We start from the raw sequence: 17,471 nt of genomic DNA on the forward strand, positions 1-17,471 counted from the left end.
TACCCCATAGTGTTCACGGATGTGTAGGTTAGGGGGGATTGGTATTGCTAAATTACCCATAGTGTTCAGGGGTGTGCAGGTTAGGGTGGTATGGCCATGCTAAATCACCCCATAGTGTTCTGGGATGTGCAGGTTCGGGTGGATTGGCCGTGCTAAATTGTCCCATAGTGCCCAGGGATGTGTAGGTTAGGGTGGTTTGGCCATGCTAAATTACCCCATAGTGTTCAGGGATGTGTAGGTTAGGGTGGATTGGCCATGCTAAAATACCCCATAGTGTTCAGGGATGTGTAGGTTAGGGTGGATTGGCCATGCTAAATTACCCCATAGTGTCCAGGGATGTGCAGGTTAGGGTGGATTGGCCATGCTAAATTACCCAGAGTGCTCAGGGATGTGTAGGGTTAGGGTGGAATGGCCATGCTAAATTACCCCATCGTGTTCAGGGATGTGCAGGTTAGGATGGATTGGCCATGCTAGGATGTGTACGTTAGGGTGGATTGGCCATGCTAAATTACCCCATAGTGTTCAGGGATGTGTAGGTTAGGGTGGATTGGCCATGCTAAATTACCCCATAGTGTGCAGGGATGTGTAGGTTAGCGTGGATTGACCATACTAATTACCCCATAGTGCATTAGTCAGGGATAAATTTAGGGTAGGGGAATGGGTCTGGGTGGGTTACTCTTCGGAGGGTCAGTGTGGACTTGTTGGGCCGAAGGGCCTGTTTCCACACTGTAGGGAATCTAATGGATTTTAAGCTAATCAAAGTGAAAGGAAATGATGGACTGTGGAGAGGAACAAGGAAGAGGAGGCCATGGAAGCAGGGATAGATGAGGAAGTGCACTTTTAAACAAGAGTAGTCAGCGTCTGGGAAGCACTGCTTGGAAATGTTGGGGTGGCAGGTTCAATCGAGGCATTCAAGAGGGGAATTGGATGATTATTTAGAATTGGTTGCACAATGGGGTTAGAGTAGATGATTGGCCAGTACAGGAACCAGGGGAACGAACGGTCTCCTTCTGTGCTGTACCCCCTTGGGTGAAGCTTAAAGGGTGGACAGTGCATTCATTCGGAAATGGAAACCCCAGGAAGGGGGTCAGTGAGATTTCTTCAGCTGACGTCCGGGTCATTGATCGGGCTGGAGAATGGGATCTCATGGCGAACTCAGATCATCGTCTGTTGGTCCATGTGCTTCTAGACTTATTGTTGGCCGAACTCGAGCAAACGTCAGTGAGCAGCCGGGAAGGAGACCCGACCCCGCAAGCTTCCTCGGATGTTAACCTCATCACAGCGTGCCCTACGAAGAGCAGTCCCCAGGCACCCGATGCATCCAACCCAGTGCTCTTACAAGTAAGAATTCTCGGAACAACGGTAGTCCGCGGCTGACCAATGGCGACGGTTGGTGCTACGGTGTTGTGACCCGAGGGTCATTCACCTATCTCTTGATGTGTTGAATGTATGCAGGGTTCAAGTCCCACGTTAGGACTTGCTGGCCCTGGAATATATCGCTTGATGGGTCAGTCTGCTTAATCCCTCCATAATCCCCCGCTGGCTTTTAAGGTAAATTGCATGCCCATGAAACTATTCTCCTTCATCTCCTGACAAGGATGATGAAGGCGCTGTGGCAATGTACCTATCTCTGGACTAGGAAGTTCCACCTGCTCCAGACGTTTGAAATAACACCGCTGAACAAGCTGACTAGAAAAATAGGTTGATTATAAAAAGAAATGATCAGGGCCCTCTTATGGCACAGTGATAATGTCCCTACCCCTGAATTAAAAAGCCCTAGGTTCATGTCCCACCTAGTCCAGAGGTGTGTGCAATCAAATCTCCGAATAGGTTGATTGGAAAAATAGGTTAAATTAAAAAAAAGGCGACGAGGGCCCTCCTTTGGCACAGTGGTAGTGCGTCTACCCTGGATCAAGAGACCTGGATTCTTGTCTCACTTGCTTCAGAGGTGTGTGCAATAATATCTCTGAACAGGTTGATTGGAAAAATAGGTTGAATTAAAAAAAAATACGAATTTGATGAGGGTGTCCCTCTTGTGGTGCAGTGGCAGGGTCCACAACACTAGAACGGGAGTCCCGGGTTCAAGGCCAGAGGCGTAACATCTCTGGACAGGTGAAGAAAAATTGTTTAATAAAAAAAGTTTTTTTAAAACATTTATGATGAATGGGGCACCGCAGCAAGTGTTCCTGTCTCTGAGCCGGGAGGTCATGCATTTGGACTGACATTTTTGAGTGGGCGTCAAAACAGGAAATGCAATGATCAAATATTCCCATGCCTTTCGATTTCAAAATCTGGACATTGCTCCTGCAATGGGTGGATGGAGGGGTGGTGAATCAGATTTCCACCCCTTGTAGTTGCAGAGATCTGTCTGGCAACGTGACAGGGATAGCCGCTGAGATAAATTACTGACCGTTGCATGCTTACCGCCTCTAATGTGGGCTCTGCACATCTCTCCCATTTTCAGGTAGTCTACCAGACCCGATTTAACGAAGCAGCAAAGGTCACGGGAGATGAAGTTAACAGAAGTACTCCAGTTGGCAGGTGAGTGTGGACCACTTGTGCTGCTTCCATTGAGGATAAAATGTTCCTGATTGAAGAGCGTGCATGTGTTGGTCAACCCACTGCCCCCTCCTTTGTAGGCAGTCACGATCACGAAGAGACATATGGGTGCTCCGAATGAGGAGATACAAATGCAGCCTTGAGCAATGCATGAAAGGTCAGTCACTCCTTAGCTCGACCTGCTGGAATTCCTTGACAGATTATTTTTAAGCAGAAGTTTAAGAGAAATTATCGGGGCAGGGGGGAGGTGGTTGTGGTGGTTGCTAGTCAGGGGTGTGAAGTTACAATCGGAGCAGCCATAATCCCATGGAATAGCAGAGGCGGCTGGAGAATGGCCTACCCTTGCTCCCCCGATTCCTACTTTGCCGTGTTTGCATGCAACTCGACTGGAAGTTGTACAATCCTCTCTCTTCTTAATGCTCAATTCAATTTGTACCATCGTTAATGAGGGCTATCCAATACACACAACACCACAAAGTTGCAGCGTTATTTCACCTTTCCTTACAGATTCAATTAAAACCTAGTGTCATAAGATAAAGGCTCGTTTCTTTTCATTAAGGAACAGCAGAGCAAAGGAGTTTATAGTGGTTCGTATTTTGGAATGAACATCGCTTCTTGTAAGTTGTTACGGACTAAACCAAACCAAACCCCCTCAAAAATATATGGAGAGGATAGCCTAGACTCTAACATTTTGTTAATCTCAAGGCAAGTTCTAGACATTGCGTTCTGGATGCAATTGGATTGGTCAAACTACCAGGCTTGAAGCGCAACACACTTTATTCATCCGCTGTAGTTGAAATAAGTCAATTGGAAAACTTTGCAGAATAAGAGATTATTCAACTACTGAACAGTAACTGTTCCAATACAGAACATTCCCATAAACACACCCTCGGCCAAGGCAAATTCAGTAAAATGGATTGTCTCACAGGCCATTCTCCAGTCCAGGAGGGGAAAATATCAAGAGAAATCTGTGTGTGTGTGAGAGAGAGAGAGAGGGAGAGGGAGAGAGAGAGAGAGAGGGAGAAAAAGAGAGGGAGAGACAGAGAAAGAAAGAGAGAGAGAGAGGGTGAGAGAGAAAGAGAGATGGGGAGAAAGAGAAAGGGGGGAGAAAGAGAGAGAGGGAGAGAAAGAGAGAGATAGAGGAGCAGGGAGAGTTGCACTGCAGCTTCCAAACCCAGCGTCAGGATCCCATCAACTGCTACAAGCTCAAACTAAAACTCGTCTCTGGCAGACCTGGACCCCACCAGTTCAGGTTCTTATATTGTCCCAACTTTAAAAAAAAAACCTCAAAGCCCCACATACTGATTACTTTATTGGCTCTGACTAGACCAACTGACACCTCTGTCTCAACCTCTCTTCACTAAAGCAAACCAGGGGACAAAGTGCACCTCTTAAGGCCGTGGTATCGTCACAAAGTTAAGGGAGCCCATTTCTTCCCTTTAATAACATTTACTGATAAAAGTTTAAAGACTAATTAAATGCTACTGCACAGGAGACCAGTGAGTCCAGTTGAACCAGCTGCATTGATGACCTATGCAGCTAATGTCACATCCCTCGGTGTCACCTCGCAAATATCTCTGCTTTGCCATTCTGCAGTTCTTTTTGCGACGTTTGAGATTTAATCTTACATTAAATCAGGCTGAACATTTTCAACATCTAATTACTCATCGTGTCACAAGTCGCCCCGCTCCCCCCACTTCCCCTCCGCCCCTTTCTCGGTGATAAGGTACATCTATTAAGCTGGAGACATAGTCCCCTTGCCTTGTGTGGTTTTCATCTCTGTCTGTCTTGATTAAAATCTTCAAAATCCAATCAACAGACAGCGATATCTGCACCTTTACTCCTTTTGCAATGAATGCAGTGGCTTAGCAATGCTTCCCTTGCAGAATATCTCTGTAAACGGTGGTGATAGAATCATACAGCACGGAAACAAGACATTTCTGCAAAGAGTCCATGCTGAACATCATCCTAAACTGATCTGACCCCGGCCGCCTCCCTCTCTCCCATATACCCAAACATTACCTACCTATTCTTGGCCTTACCTTTTAAACATTCTAATGGTGCCCACGTTCACCACTCCCTCAGGAAGCGAACCGCCCCCTTCGTAAAATGTTTTCCCCTCCTGTCTTTTTTAAACCTCTTTCCTCTCACCTTAAAAATGTGCCCCCGCTCCCAGTCTCTAAAACCTCCACCCTCGTGAAAAGACAGCTGCCATTAACATCCACCTACACTCAGTATTTCGTAAACTTCTATCAGGTTGCCCCCTCCCCCCCCCCTCCTCCAACGCCCCGGTGAAAAAGGAAAGTCCCAAGATGTCCAGCCTCTCCTTCCAACTCAAACCTTCCATAACCGACAAGATCTCTTCTGACCCCTCTCCCAGCTCGATAGCATCTTTCCTGTATCCAGATGAACGCCATCTATCGAAATTAGTTTCTGGAGGAGGGGTTTCCCTCGCTCATCCCTACTTCACAGCCTCAGTAAATCCAACCATTCTGGTCAGAAGATCTTTGATTGAGAGACCAGTCCCTTCCAGGATGAGGTGGCTCTGCAGTCTCCAACACCTTTCCACCCATTCCTTTGCCCCTCCCCCCCCAGTGCAGATGGATTGGAATTGTCCCTTTGGTTTATCATTACTTGCTAGCAGATTCCGAACCCTGGGGCAAGGTTAGGTGGGCTAGCCCACAGCTTCGTGGGTAACAAGGATGAGTAAATCATTTCAGAAGCTCGACCACCTACCTCCAAACCTCCCCCCCCCCTCACCGCCCCCAACTCTGACCCCTTCCCCATCCCTGCTGTCATACAGTCACAGAGACTGAAACAGTTCTTCTGGCAACTCATTCCATACACGCACCGCCCTCTATGTGAAAAAGTTGCCCCTTGGGTCCCTTTTATACCTTTGACCTCTCACCTTAATCCTATGCCCCCTGATTCTGGACTCCCCCACCCTGGGGAAAGCATCCTTGGCCATTTCACTCTATCTACGCCCCTCATGATTGCATGATACAGGGCAGGGGTGGCAAGGGTAAAATGGCGCCCCCTTAAGGCCACTTTGGGTACCCCTTCACCTCACCAACGCCAAGGTGGACAGGTCATCCCCCTCAAGTTGGCAATAGCTGTTCATCACAATGATGTCAATGAGGAGGATGACCGTGTTGACGGTACAGCGATGGGATTGTACCAGTCCAAGTTTTATCACTGTCTCTTCAATTCTGCTCGACGGACCTTCGCCAAACCTGCAGCATTTACTCATCGCATTTCCATTTCTCTTGCAGCAAGGTAGCGGAGGGTCCTCAGGTTACCACGGAAACCCAGCTCCTGAGTCCAAAGTCAGCGGCCCAACAGCTTGATGACATCATGGCTAACCTCAATTGTGTAAGGTGTCCTGATAAGCTAATGAACCATATCAGGGCGTCACTCAGGTTTGGAAAGGCAAAGTGGCAAGTATTGTCTGTGCCAAAGGTGTGCCAGGCAGTGACCAAGACAGAATCGAACCGTGGCCCCTTGACATTCAATGGCATCACCATCACTGAATCTCCCCATCCAGCCACTTATCAACATCCTGGGAGTTCCCATTGACCAGAAACTGAAATTGACCAGCCATAGAAATGCTGTGCTGTTAACAGACCATTGGCGGCAATGAACGTGTAACTCACGGGGTTGCTGCGTCTGCCTTTTCGTTAACTTCGGCAAACTTTGCCGGTCCCTCAGGCCCACACTCCTCCTTGACCTGACGGTTCTGGAGGATATTCTGGGGGCGCCCTTCGCCCCGGTCTCTATGTGCTCCTGTCCCAGATCCTCAGCAGGGCGGTGAAGGGGGGTGGGTGGGGTCAGATTCCCGGCCGGAATGCTGAACTCTGACTTGTCTATTCCCTCAGAGCCTTGATCTGAGCGGGCTGGAAGAGAGACCGCCCGTTCCCGCCAAGGAAGCCGCTCATCCGAGAGCAGAGACGAACCTGGACCACATATTGGGCGCTTTGGAATCTGACCTCCACCAGCTGGGGGTCAGCACCGACGCCAAGGGGCTCTGTGGCTCCTGCAAGAAGCCAATCATCGGCACGGTGAGTCCCGCTCTTCCGCTGGCATCCGGGGACAACTGGGCCAGAGAGGCTTTCCCAGTCTCCCATCTGGAACGCTGCTGAAGTCTGGATAAACGACATCCAACGCTTGGCCCTCATCAGTACATTTAGGGTTGCAATGGGTTCTTGATGGGTCTGGCGGGGGTGAATCAGGGGTTAAGGTTAGGAAAGTGGATGTGAGGAACATCAGGATCAGCCGGGATCCTATGGAATGACCAAGCAGGCTTGAGGATTTGAAGAGCTTCCTCCTCTTCCTTTGCCTCATGGTCTCGCGGTCACGTAGTGAGCCAGCAATTGCCTGGAGGCACCGTTAACTGATGCAATGAACTTTATGTTTGTTTCGGACTTTCCCAGATTGTCACAGCATTGGGTATGAACTGGCACCCGGAGCATTTTGTTTGCGCACACTGCAACGATGAGATCGGGCTGAGGGGATTTTACGAGCGCGATTGCCAGGCGTACTGCGAGAAAGATTATCACGCCTTGTTCTGCCCTCGTTGCGCATACTGTGGTGGACCCATTCTCGACGTAAGTCCACTTTGAGCCCCACTGCGGGACATGGTTAATGCTTCCAGTCTGGTCTGGCTCTCCTTTAGAGCTCCGGGTTCACAGCGCGTTCTCGGGAGTTTCGGGACCCTACAGCATTGGCTGCCACTGTTTCAACCCTAATTCCTGATGATGGGCTTTTGGCTGAAACATTGATTCTCCTGCTCCTTGGATGCTGCCTGACCTGCTGAGCTTTTCCGAAACCACCCTCTTGACTCTGATCTCCAGTCCTCACTTTCTCACATGACCTATTGTTACACAGAACAAAGAATCCCGACAGTGTGGAAACAGGGCCTTCAGCCCAACAAGTCCACACCGACCCTCAGAACATATCCCACCCAGACTCACTCCCCTACATTTACTCCTGACTAATGCACTTAGCCTACACATCCCTGAACACTATGGGCAATTTAGCATGGCCTATCCGCCCTAACCTGTACATCCATGAGCACTATGGGTAATTTAGCATGGCCTATCCACCCTAACCTGTCCATCCCTGAACACTATGGGGTAATTTAGCATGGCCAATCCCCCCTAACCTACACATCCCTGAGCACTATGGGGTAATTTAGCACGGTCAATCCACCCTAACCTACAGATCCCTGAACACTATGGGGTAATTTAGCACGGCCAATCCACCCTAATCTGCACATTCCTGAGCACTATGGGGTAATTTAGCGTTGCCAATCCACCCTAACCTACACATCCCTGAACACTATGGGGTAATTTGGCATGGCCTATCCACCCTAAACTATACATACCTGAACACTATGGAGCAATGTAACATGGCCAATCCACCCTAACCTGAGCATCTTTGGACTGTGGGAGGAAACCAGAAGAAACCCACGCAGACTTGGAGAGAATATGCAAACTCCACAGACAGTCGCCCTGAGGGTGGAATCAAACCCGGGTCCCTGGTGCTGTGAGGCAACAGTGCCGACCACTGAGCCACCCTACCGCTCCTTAGCCACCAACAGTGCTCATTACCAGTTGTTCCCCCTCCCAGTCAGATCATTATCCACTCCTCTGTCGGTCAAACTGTTCTTCTCTTCCTTTGGCCTCTTCCCCCACCAATTGTTTATTCCTCCCCCCTCACCCTACCTTCCGCATGTAAACCGACATTTTCCCTGGATACCATCAGTTCTGAGGAAAGGTCACTGGACCTGAAATGTCAACTGCGATTTCTCTCCAGCGATGCTGCCAGACCCGCTGAGCTTTTCCAATGATTTCTGTTATTTTTTTTTCCCTGTAAGATTTGGCCTTGTTGATCCTCAGGCCATCTGTGGAGAAGCCTGAGAGGAATGTTTCTGCGTATTCTGTCGGGGTGAAACCTGTCTTCTTAATTTTGCTCCGCTTTCCACTTTACAGAAGGTGCTCACGGCGCTGGATAAAACCTGGCACCCGGACCATTTTTTCTGCACTCACTGCGGTGAGAAATTCGGAAGTGAGGGTAAGTGTTTCAGGAGTGGTCACTGATCACCCTGCTGAGAGTGGTGCGCTGAGATTTTGATTTGCCCCTGTTGTGGAGTAGGCCAGACCGCTCAAAACATTCTTAAGCAGGCAGCCGAGACTGTAACTTTGCAATTTGTTTCGGTAAGTGTACAGTGAAAATTACCTGGAGTAAGTTAGCGAGATTGACTACCAGATTATAAAACAGACCAAATAAAAAATTCTTCACGATCTTACACAAAGGACAGAATAAAGAATATAGAACTCAGTCCATCCAAACTAGACCTAATTATGCTGTTCCGCATATACACAACAGTCCCAATAAGCAAACCCTCTTGAAAAACAGATGCTTACAGGTTGAAGTTAGAAGAGCAGAAGTAGAGAGAGAGAGAGACAGAGAAAGAGACAGATACAGAGAGAGAGAAGGAATTTCCACACAGCTCAGTGTTGGACTCCCAACTAGTTCTGGACTGAACTAAACTGCTCAGCCAGAGTAGACCACTCCCCTTTCATTATACAGGTCACTACTAAAACATGACCATTTTAGTCTCAAGTCTCATCTGTTTACATATAAACAAAAAGGCCTCTCAATGCCCTTTAATCTCTGTACCAAACCAGCCTAATTGGCACCGGGAGCGGTTTATTACCTCTCTGAAAAATACCAAGGACACAGTATTGTTGAGAAATGGAACAGCTTTTAGAAAAATTGGACCAGTTTTGTGACACCCCCAAGAGATACTCCAGATGATAGTGATCCCTTGTTACTGTCATTAGCTTAACATATGAGGGATGTTTGAGGATGGAGTTCAAAAGGATGAGGGGGCATTCTAATTGAAACATACACAATTCTGAATGGCCTGGACAGAGTGGAAGTTGGAAAGAAGTTTCCATTGGTCGGAGAGACTAGGACCTGAGGGCACAGCCTTAGAGTAAAGGGCAGGTGGAGATAAGGAGAAACGTCTTCAGCCAGAGAGTGGGGAATCCATGGAATTCACTGGCACAGAAGGCTGGGGAGGCCAGGTCATTCAGTCTACTTAAGACTGAGCTGAATAGGTTCTTGAGTATCAAGAGGATCCAGGGTTATGAGGAGAAAGTGGGAGAACGAGATTGAGAAATGTATCAGCCATGAATGAATAGCGGAGCAGACTCGATGGGCTGAATGGCCTAATTTCTGCTCTTATGGCCTTATGGTCTTAGTATTATTATTACCCTGCGTCATACGGCCATAAGAAATGGGTGGGATTTGAAACCAAACCTTCCAGCCCTGAGCCGCGGATGGTGCCTCAAAATCAGATGATAAGAACTGGATGCAAGAGTAGGCCATGTGGCCCATCGATTCTGCTGTCCCTTTCAATAAGATCATGGCTGAACGAAGCCTGGGTCCCTGTCTCTGTGAGAGAGCAGTACAAACCACTGAGTCCCCGAGCTAAAAAGGTCAAAAGTTATGGAGAGACAATTCAGCCAGTGGATGGCATTCTCAGTACGAAAGAAATCAGCCCAGGCCATTCTCTCCATCCTCTGTGCTTTCCCCTTTATGGGAACACTGAGGTAGAGTGTTGTCCCGGCAGATAAATTCTTGAGATGTCATTGAAACTGAAAACGGACCCATCACCAAAGTAGGAGAAAGTGAGGACTGCAGATGCTGGAGTTCAGAGCTGAAAATGTGTTGCTGGAAAAGAGCAGCAGGTCAGGCAGCATCCAGGGAACAGGAGAAAGGGCTTATGCCCGAAACGTCGATTCTCCTGTTCCCTGGATGCTGCCTGACCTGCTGCGCTTTTCCAGCAACACATTTTCAGCCCATCACCAAAGTAGTCACGCTCAGAAAGGCTGCTATGGCCCATAACCGATATTCAGGTCTGACACTGCTAATGGGCTTGAATGTTGGGGTGAGTTGCTTGCTGCACGGTGGTAGTTCCCTCCCTCTGAGCCAGGAGACCCAGGTTCTAAGACCCAACCTGCTTGGGAAATGTTGTCCTGCCATCTCCGAATGGATTGGTATAGAGAGCTGATGGAGCTGAAGGTCAGGCCCTGTGCCTGATGCGCTGGTGTCAGATCCCTCTGATCCTCTCTTGCTTTCTCCCGCCCTGTACCGGGTCAGAAGGTTATGTGTGTTCACTGCCCCGTTCCCACGCGTCACATCCTTCTCTCGTTCTTCCCTTCCAGGTTACCATGAGAAAGGTGGGAAGCCATACTGCCGCAAGGACTATTTCAACATGTTCGCTCCCAAGTGTGGCAGCTGTGATCACCCGGTGTTGGACAATTATCTATCTGCACTCAACAGTGTCTGGCATCCAGAGTGCTTTGTGTGTAGGGTAAGTGTCAGGGGTCAGACAAGGCCTTGATGTGGGTGATATAGGGCCAAACAGCATGGAAACAGACCCTTCGCTCCATGCCAATCAGGTATCCCAACCCAATCTAGTCCCATCTGCCAGAACTTGGCCCATATCTCTCTAAACCCTTCCTATTCATATATCCATCCAGATGCCTTTTAAATGCTGTAATTGTACCAGCTTCCACGTCTTCCTCAGGCAGCTCATTCCATACACGCACCACCCCCGCGTGAAAAAGTTGCCCCTTAGGTCCCTTTTAAATCTTGTCCCCTCTCACAATGAATACTGTCTAGTTCCAGACTCCCCGACCCCAGGGAAAAAGTCTTGTTGATTTATCCTATCCATGCCCCTCGTGATTTTATAAACTTCTGTAAGGTCACCCCTCAGCCTCCGATGCTCCAGGGAAAACAGCCCCAGACTATCCCACCTCTCCCTGTAGCTCCATCTTTGATGTAAAGATGATATGCAGGTTAAGGTGGATTGGTTATGCTAAATTACCCACATTGTCCAAGGATATTTAGGTTAGGGTGGATTGGCTATGATGAGTTGCCCATAGTGTTCAGGGATGCCTAAGTTAAATGCATTAGTCAAGGGTAACTATAGAGTAATGGGAATTGGGCTTGGGTTTGGGTGGGTGAGTGTTGGTGTGGAATTGTTGGGCCAAAGGGCCTGTTTCCAGTCTGTAGGGAAAACATCAGGAGTGGGTGGAAGGGTGAAGGGGGGGGGGGGGGAGGAGGGGAGGGTGATCCGGTTTCCTTTCTGTCTCAGTGTGTGAGGTTGAAGGGGCCAGGCAGGCTCGGAGCTGTCTCCTACTGTACGAGAGGGTAACTGCTCCCGTTCTCTTTTATCGCCCCCAACCCCACCCCAGGAGTGTTTCACCCCATTCGCTGGCGCCAGTTTCTTCGAACTGAATGGGATGCCTTACTGCGAGCTGCACTGGCACCAGCGCCAGGGGACACTGTGCAGCGGGTGCCAGAAACCCATCAGCGGGCGCTGCATATCGGCACTGGGCCGGAGGTTCCACCCAGAGCACTTTGTCTGTGCATTCTGCCTCAAGCAGCTCAGCCTGGGGAGCTTCAAGGAGCACAAGGACAAACCCTACTGCAACCCGTGTTTCCTCAAGTTGTTCGGCGCACTTTAGTCAGCACCTTCCCAGGACCCTCCGACTCCCCGTTCTCTCTGCTGCAGGAGCCTCACCCGACCAGCACCCCAAACAGGAAGGACATGGACGTCAATGCAAACATCAATTCCACAGCCTGCTCTCTGCTTATCATGATTCACTGGGCCGCTCACCTTATGCAATAAACGTGTTGCTTTCCATTCTCAATGTCTGCCTTATTGGAAATGCTGACTGTGAGGAGTACTGGGTGGGTGGGGAGGGCTGTGATGGGGGAACTGGTGACACAGAGACCAAGAAATAGTTTAAACCTCCACCCACCCTTCCCTGCCATAATGCACACACACGAGGGTGTGTGACAGAGTGTGTGTAAGTGTGACTTTGATGGAGGGAGAGTTTGTGGTTGAGTTTGTTTGAGTGATAGGTAGTGCTGGAGGGTGTGTGAGGACTATCTGTAAGATTGTGAGAATCTGTGAGGGGGTGAGTTTGTAAAGTTCTACAAGTGTGTGCCTGCTCAAGTGTGTGTGTGAGAGAAAATGGGTCAGGGCATGAGAGTCAGCATATAGATGTGAGAATGTATGTGTGTGAAAGCGAGAGACAGTGTATGTGAAAGCAATTCTGTGTCAGAGAGTGTGTGTGAGAGACAAGAGTGATTAGATTAGATTCCCTACAGTGTGGAAACAGGCCCTTTGGCTCAACAAGTCCACACCGACCATCCGAAAAGTAGCCCACCCAGACCCATGACTAATGCACCTAACACCATGGGCAACTTAACATGGCGAATTCACCTGACGTGCACATGTTTGGACCATGGGAGGAAACCCACGCAGACACAGGGAGAATATGCAGACACAGACGGTCACCCGAGGTTGGGATTGAACCTGTGACCCTGGTGCTTTGAAGCAGCAGTGCTAACCACTGAGCCACCGTGCCACCCTATGTTGAGAGGGAGTGTGTGTTGTGAGAGAGTGAGTCAGAGAAGGTCAAAGAAAGTGAGTGAGGAGTGGGAACACTTGAGGCATTTCCTCTCCTTTCCACCGTCTTGGGTTTCTTTTCTTACCTGGGAGTAAGCTGTTCCCATTGTCCTCTATTCTGTTTTGTCGGCTAGGATCTCTCCTTCTCCCAGCTTCAATTCCTCACAGGGTGAAATTCCCACTGGAAGCTAAATTTTGTCTCATGCACCAGCACACAGAATGTTGGAGATGTACAGCACGGAAACAGACCCTTCGCTCCAACTCGTTCGTACATTTAAATAACACTTTGTTCTTTTGTCCTCCATTCCAAAATGAACAAATTCAGATTGTCCCGCACTGTTTAATTTGTCAGTGTTTTGTATGGTTACTTAGCCTGTCAATCTCTGTGTGTAAGCTCTCAGTATCCCTGTCACCAGCTGCCTTTCCCCCCTGTTGTGTCTGATGAAAGGCTCCTTTCTCAGGCTGGAGTCCCCTGAACCAGGGCTACTGCTTCACAAGAGGATAGAATGTGATACATTGGCACCCTCTTTTGGCCTCCCCATGTCACTGCGCAGATGGATTTCTTCCAGCATTAGCTCCTGTCTACTGTTCATTGTATTATTTCTGAATTGTTCACACTCCAAATAAACCCCAAAAAACAATGAATGTGGAAATCGAGATGTATAGGTCTCATCCAAATCATTGATATCGATAACAAACAGCAATGGGCCCAGCACTGACCCCTGAGCCATTCCATTATTCACAGGTCTCCAGTCCAATAAGCATCCTTCCACTATTACTCTCTGCTTCCTACTATCAAGCCAATGGTATCCAATTTGCCAGCTCCCCCGAATTCCATGTGACCTAACCTTCCAGAGCAGCTTACCACGTGGAACCTTATCAAAGGGCTTACTGAAATCCATATAGACTACGTCTAGCATCCAGCTGTTGTCAACCTTCTTGAGTGAAAAGTGAAATCTCCTCAAGGCTCCTCTTAGTCTCTCACTGCAAGGTGGATGAGGCCAGTCATGGGGAGACCAAAAGCAGGCCGGATGTGCTCTGGTCTCCAGCTCCATTTCAGTAGACCGGGTGGGAGGGGCTTGCATCCTTCACCAGCTTCCCATGCTTTCCCTCTGGCTTGAGTTGGCCAAATAGCCTTCCTCCAGGCTCCCTATCAGGGTGTGGGCTGGCTATAATTGGCTGATACAGGGTTGGGTGACCCTCGATTGAAATTGGTTCGCTCAGTTGGCTGACAGTTGGTGTACACTGCAATAGCAGAGCTTCCTATGAAGGACTCTCCTTCTCAGCCTCTCCCCTCACCTGTGGGATGGTGACCTTCCAGTGAAACCACCACCAGTCATCTCTCTTTCTCTCTCATGAGGAGCTGCCCTTCCTTGTATCTCCAGCACTGTGGACAGGATGGGTCACTGTACTCACAGAGGGAATACTCTCACGAAAGGTCAGGGTAGAGAAAGAGAAACAATTTCTACTGGTTGAAGAGTCTTTGAATCCCTACAGTGTGAAAACAGGCCCTTCAGCCCAACAGGTCCACATCGACCCTCCTGAACCTATTGGGTATTCCACCCAAACCTGTTCCCCATTAATCAACATTTACCCCTGACTAATGCAACTGACCTACATATTCCTGAACACTATGGGTAATTTAGGATGGTCAATCCACCCTAACCTACACATCCCTGAATATTATGGGGTAATTTAGCATGGCCAATCCACCCTAACCTACACATCCCTGAACACTATGGGACAATTTAGCATGGCCAATCCACCCTAACCTACACATCTTTGGAGTGTGGGAGGAAACGGGAGCACCCAGAGGAAACCCACGCAGATGAAGAACAGGCATCTATTGGGATTCTGTCTACTCTCATCGTCTGTAATATTTGCCTTCATTTTACTTCTCTTCAAGGGATCAGTGATACTGTTGTCTACCGTGAATTCAGCTGTCAGCAGTGACACCGCAAACACTGGAGCCCACCGTTGGGAATTGGGACACATTCAGCCAGTTCCCACGGCCACACTCAGTCTGATTGTCACCTCGCCTTACCTTGCTCCAGGGCAACTCATCAACCCCCAATGGACAGACCCCCCACACACCGAATCTTCATCAACACTTTCAGCTCCGCCCATCAGTCAGACTCCACCAGGGAAGAGCCTGGGATAGAGCCCTTTGTGGTCAATGCCACCTTCCCGTTGATGAGGCACTGCCCGGTGTGCCTGGAGACAGTGATCAGTGAGACTGGAGAATTGGGGAGCCAGTCAGACTGGCTCAATCCGCTTCCATGTACCATCACCGTCATGTTGGATAGCTCGCTGGACACAGGGATGAGTGAGGATGTGGGCAAGGGGTGGGGGTAGTAAAGTGGCACCTATGGTGGGCAAGCAGGCACCAAGCAATGTGGACAGGAAAGTCTCATGGGTCACCCACAGGGAATCAGTGTCCAAGGTAACGATTGGGACTGGGCGTGTCATGGGCACAACCCTCCACGTCCTGATCACTCGATCAGTGAGAGTGGCCAACGGTGAGACTGGGTTGTTGGAGAGCCCCGTGACTGAGGAAACCACATCCACCGCAGGGAGGGAGGGGGCATGGCCGCACCATAACTAGCGACACTCTGTCCTTCCTCAGGATTGAGTAGGAGCTGTGAGGTCACAGCTAACGAGATGGTCACCATAGCGATGGGTGAGGGGTGGCAGCAACAGCGGAGAGTGAGACTGGGTCCCAGAGGTGGGGGACGGGCAGGGGGCAGTCACACTACACACAGAGTGACCAGAGAGACAGTTCCCATGAGACTGAGCCCATCATGACCCGGGGAGGCCAACTCTGAACACCAGTCCCACTCGACGCACCTTCTCATCTCCAACAAACCGGGGCAAGGTCTACGATTAACAACCTGTTAGTCTCCAGGCTGTTGGGCCAGTGCAGAGGGAGATTTACTCTGCATCTAACACCACACTGTCACTGTTGTTAGAAACAAAATTCAATAAAATTTAGACGAGACCACCAAAACTGGAAACAAGACAATTTATTACGAACTTGCAAGTAAGGGCTTCAATTGCATAAGCAAATTAGAACTTAGGTTAGTGTACAGTTTATACCCTTTGAGCTGATTGAGGTCATCTCTCCAGACTCCTAATTACTCAATCTCTCTTACTGTGCCAGACCACTGCTCAGCTGTGCTCCACCTTTATTCCTTCCCCCTTCCCCGGGTTGGCAACCTTCCTTTCTGTAAGTGCTGACACATACATTTATTTTGTCCTTGCTGTACTCCTTTTCTGTATGCTTTTTCTATATCTGCAAAAACAACACTTTACCCCATTTCTAACACTGTCCTGAGAGTGTTTGATGGGACAGTATAGAGAGATATACTCTGTATCCAACCCCGTGCTGTCACTGTCCAGGCCCTTTCAGCCTGCTCCGCCATTCAATAAGATCATGGCTGATCTTTTTATGGCTTCAGCTCCACTTACCCGTCACTCACCTTAACCCTGAATTCCTTTACTGTTCAAAAAATGATCTATATTAGCTTTGAAAGCATTCAATGCGGAAGTCTCAACCACCTCACTGAACAGAGAATCCCACAGATTCACAACTCTCAGGGTGAAGAATTTCCTTCCTAATTCTGTCCTTAAACTGACTCGCCCTAATTTTGAGGCTATTCCCTAGTTTCAACCGCCAGTGGAAACATCTGCTCTACTTCTATCTTATCTTTTCTCTTCATAATTTTATCTGTTTCTAAAAGATGCCCCCTCATTCTTGTAAATTCCAATGAATATAATCCCAATCTACTCAGCCTCTCCCGAGAAACCAAGCCCCTCAACTCTGGAATCAACCTGGTGAACCTCCTCAGCACTCCCCTCTAGTGCCAATACATCCTTTCTTACGTAAGGAGACCAAAACTGCACATAGTATCTAACCCTGTGCTGTCCCTGTCCTGGGACTGTTTGATGGGACAGTGGAGAGTGAGCTTTACTCTGTATCTAACCCCTTGCTGTCCCTGTCCTGGGAGTGTTTGATGGGGGACAGTGTAGAGGGAGCTTTACTCTGTATCTAACCCCGTGCTGTCCCTGTCCTGGGAGTGTTTGGTGGGGGAATAGGGGCGCGGGAGATTTACTCTATATCTAACCCCATTCTCAGAGATTCAGATGGAGAAAGTTTAGAGGAACATTCATGGAGCTGCCCTGAGTGTGTTTGATGGGGACAGGATCAGGGAGGTGGGTGATTTCACCCCACACAGTTTTGCCCATTCACCCAGTCTATCATTCTCCCTTTCTAATTGATGGTAGGGTCAGTGAATTTTATTTGTTACTGGGGATAAATGTTTCATATATTCAAACTGCGCAGATGTTGCCAGTCTCTCTTGCATTTCCCTATTTACAAAGTCAATGTCAGTGCTGTGCTGATATAAAATAGTGGCTGTGG

The 17,471-nt window shown here is 48.9% G+C and overlaps 1 protein-coding gene across 1 annotated transcript in view; it reads left to right on the forward strand.

Annotated features, from left to right (window-relative positions):
* The window catches only part of LOC122548062 (leupaxin-like), a 19,092-nt gene extending 6,809 nt beyond the window's left edge, over positions 1–12,283 (forward strand). The window contains exons 2-9 of the mRNA XM_043686628.1: positions 1,190–1,341; positions 2,465–2,541; positions 5,832–5,931; positions 6,435–6,617; positions 6,990–7,163; positions 8,550–8,631; positions 10,794–10,942; positions 11,829–12,283. Coding sequence (XP_043542563.1) covers positions 1,190–1,341; positions 2,465–2,541; positions 5,832–5,931; positions 6,435–6,617; positions 6,990–7,163; positions 8,550–8,631; positions 10,794–10,942; positions 11,829–12,101 — 1,190 coding nt within the window. The 3' untranslated portion in view covers positions 12,102–12,283. The remainder of the gene's footprint in view (positions 1–1,189; positions 1,342–2,464; positions 2,542–5,831; positions 5,932–6,434; positions 6,618–6,989; positions 7,164–8,549; positions 8,632–10,793; positions 10,943–11,828) is intronic.
* The last annotated feature ends 5,188 nt before the right edge of the window (positions 12,284–17,471 follow it).

Source organism: Chiloscyllium plagiosum, unplaced genomic scaffold (genome assembly GCF_004010195.1).
Source record: "Chiloscyllium plagiosum isolate BGI_BamShark_2017 unplaced genomic scaffold, ASM401019v2 scaf_7248, whole genome shotgun sequence".
Classification (NCBI taxonomy): domain Eukaryota; kingdom Metazoa; phylum Chordata; class Chondrichthyes; order Orectolobiformes; family Hemiscylliidae; genus Chiloscyllium; species Chiloscyllium plagiosum.